At 33.0% G+C, this 3,253-nt stretch overlaps 1 protein-coding gene across 2 annotated transcripts; it reads right to left on the bottom strand.

Annotated features, from left to right (window-relative positions):
* Nucleotides 1-827: 827 nt before the first annotated feature.
* LOC111382495 (zinc finger Ran-binding domain-containing protein 2-like) lies at nt 828-2,283 on the bottom strand. 2 transcript variants are annotated; one of them, XM_023006494.1, is made up of 4 exons: nt 2,216-2,283; nt 1,420-1,805; nt 1,132-1,250; nt 828-1,038 (listed from the first exon to the last, which is right to left on the bottom strand). In XM_023006494.1, the coding sequence occupies exons 2-3, from the start codon at nt 1,794-1,796 to the stop codon at nt 1,160-1,162; spliced, it is 468 nt and encodes a 155-aa protein (XP_022862262.1). In that variant the 5' UTR covers nt 1,797-1,805; nt 2,216-2,283; the 3' UTR covers nt 828-1,038; nt 1,132-1,159. The 2 variants fall into 2 exon arrangements, with proteins under 2 accessions (XP_022862262.1, XP_022862260.1); XM_023006492.1 differs by having other exon boundaries at nt 1,420-1,802.
* Between the last annotated feature and the right edge of the window lie 970 nt (nt 2,284-3,253).

Here is a 3,253-nt window from a genome sequence, read left to right as displayed (position 1 = left end):
ACATTTTGATAGGACGTGAAAATAAAACGAAGATGGATAATATACAGTATACACTGTAGACAAGGAAATGTACAAAAATGGACAGAGAACGTCTTGTCATTAATGCCACCAAGGCGAAACCTTAACAACAAATCCATTGTCGATGCACTACGTGACACATGATATATTTTATGTTGATTAACAAGGATTTTTCGAAGAAGTTTTAATATTTTTAAATAACTTAACTAATTATTTATTTATATATTTATTTATTATCATTTTTTACTGTAGAAGGATATACTGCGATGAATAACATTATTTAAACTTAAATTAACTATATTAGAATATCTCTAAGAGACTCTATTTTTAAAAAGTATTTCTATAATTTTGAGAACATCTATTAATTTAGAGAGTTAAACTCCAACAAATTCTTTATATTTATCACTTAATATTGTACTTCCAAAAACTATTTATTATTTTTCTTTATCTTTTATTTCAACCATTTTTCTCTAAAATATTTTATTAATTTCCCATATTGAAATACTTTAAATGCATTTAATTCGAGAGTGAGTTTGAATCTCCAAATTTGAAGAGTCAAATTCACTCAATAAATTAAAATGTTAATTTAAAGAGTTTTTTGAAACATAATTTTAAGAATTGATTATTTAAAATAGAAAGTATCTCGTGTTTAAAGAGTTTCTTAAAATACTCTTATAGATTAGCAATAAAGTCTAATAAAATATATGTCATGTACGATTGTAAATAAAGATATCCATCGACATGCACCCAACTATCTTCAATACAAGTGCCGTAAAATATTGTGACGTCCAAAACATTAAACAACTATAGGGAAAAAATAAAATCACAAGACATTGATATTCATTAGATCGAAACAACAAGAAATACAAGTTCACAAAACGAAGGACTAAGCTCTACTTGCAATCATAATTGACCTGAACTTCCAAAAGAAAAAAATATTAAAAAATTGAAAAAAAAAGAGAAAATTGGAAGTCCCAAAAAAATTCATTCGCTCTTGATTCTCTGTTTTTAACTTCGGACCTGAAATGTAAATCCAGTGATATAGATGTCAACTTACGTTTATAATATTAGCAAGCGCAAGGAAAATCGTGAAGAAAGGAGACACGACTTTACTCAGAATTAGAGAATCTCAATGCACGCTTTAGTAAGAAAACTTGCTGCTGGATTCCCTTGGTGCATTGCACCTGAAGCATTCCATTCTGCTGGCAAAGTTATGTTCATTGCACCCTGACCTGTCATAATTTCCACAACAAGAAAATTTACAGTACAATGTTAACTGAAAAAGAATCGTTAAATCGTCTTATGAAACTATATGCAAGAATTTGACTGTGCCATGCAAAGGAAAATTGCAGAAGCACTGAAATCAATTTCTATTGATCTTCAATTGACTAGAGATTTTACCTAACGCAAATCCAGTCCCCAGATTTCCATCCGGAGCGGCTGCTGCCTCCTAGCCCGAGCCCTCGAGCTCGAGACATTTCACTATCAAATCCTCCGCCGCCGCTGCCGGAGCAGTCGTCCTTGAGGGTGCCACACTTGAAGCAGCTGGAGCGGCTGGCAAAGTTGTGGGCGCCGCAGTTGCTAACGGTGCAGTACCAGTCACCGGGCCTTACGTCTGGGCCGGTGATGCCAAAGGACAAGGCGGCTCGTCCGCCACCTAAACTTCCGTAGTCACCTCTTTCGCCGGGCCTGGGGTCTCCACATCGCTGGCACGAGTCCCTCCTCTGGAAATTCAGGTGCTGGCATGACCTGCAGTTCCAATCTCCTGGCCTGTTCATCTTTCCCTGCTTCCATAAAAATGCACAAATTTATAATGCCCATATCCAAATATTTTGGACGGATAATTGAACAGTGCTATATCTTTTTTTATTTCATTTTAGTCACCTTGTTAAAAATACTTCCCTTGTGAAGCGCAACATCTGACGTGAAAGACCTTGAACTATGGATATTGAGGTCACATTAAAGACTTCCGTTAAAAAATAAATGGGTTTTAATCGAATGAACAAATTAGAAAATTAATTTGAATGATTATAATAATATTTTTAGCTCTATCATGTGCTGTATTTTCTAGTATCGCGTAATAAACACGAACAAATTAATGTACTATGGTTAAGTGTGTGTTTCGATGCGAAAACTAGAAGAGAAACAAGTTGCATGGCTAGAAAATCACAAAATATTAGAATATATAAACCCTCACCTTAAGAAAACACAGAATTTTTAGTGGGTTTTCGAGTGGCTGGAATTGCAGTTGAAGGAGAATGTGTAGACAAGAAACTTGTGATTTTCAGTAATGAAGGAGCATGGTTTATATACTAGCTAGCGACCCAAAAATCGAGGCAGATAGTGGTGGAGATTTGTATACAAGAGGTTTCTTTTTCCTGTCCCTCAAAATTAAACTAAAGGAAATTAAAGAGAATATATTTAAAGATGGTAAATATTGTGAAATTTGATAAAGCTCTAAAATGATGCTTTTTATGGATTCTTGAGTTGGGAAAGTGCAATGTCCTTCTTTTATCCAAGTTATTAGGACACTATCGTTGATAAGTTTTATTAATCGAGGTTTAACATGATAACATTTTGAATCGGTGAAGATTTCACATACAATAATGGCACTTTGTGGTAGTGACTAAATTTGAATTTACGCTAGAAATAGAAAATTGCTTTTCCAAATGCAATTATCTTCGAGCCTTGATTATTGACTCGATAAAGATTGAATAGCAAAAAAGAAAAGTAAAATATTTCTTGCAATGTATTATATTGAATACTCCATTTTAAATTGTAAATGGTCCTACATAAACATTGATTTATTCTTACCTTAGAATCTTAGAGGGGCCATGTCTCCCTTTCAATATAATCCCTTTCCCTGTATTAATAAAAAAATATTATTCTTTTTCAATATTTGAATATTCTCTTTTTACTTGTTCCTTGAGCTAGATAAGGCAACTAGGCAAGTCATATGCGTGCTAATTAAGATGCAACTATTAACATTGATTTCACATAACTTGACTCGACCTTTAGTAAAAAGATACAAAAAAATGAAAGTAACGGGATTTCGAAGAGACTTTGAGAGATTGGAAGCAATGAAACGACTGTATATAAATTTAGTTTTGGATGAAATTACGTGACTTGAAATTTCGAAAATGAAAAGTGTTTATCCTAATTAATTATTAAAAAATCTGTAGGTAATATAATTCAAATTTATGTTGTGTCACTCTTGTGTGCTAGATTTAGATAA

This window comes from Olea europaea, unplaced genomic scaffold (genome assembly GCF_002742605.1).
Source record: "Olea europaea var. sylvestris unplaced genomic scaffold, O_europaea_v1 scaffold2512, whole genome shotgun sequence".
NCBI lineage: Eukaryota > Viridiplantae > Streptophyta > Magnoliopsida > Lamiales > Oleaceae > Olea > Olea europaea.
The sequence above is the reverse complement of the archived record's forward strand: the minus strand, read 5'-3'. Positions and strand labels throughout refer to the sequence as shown.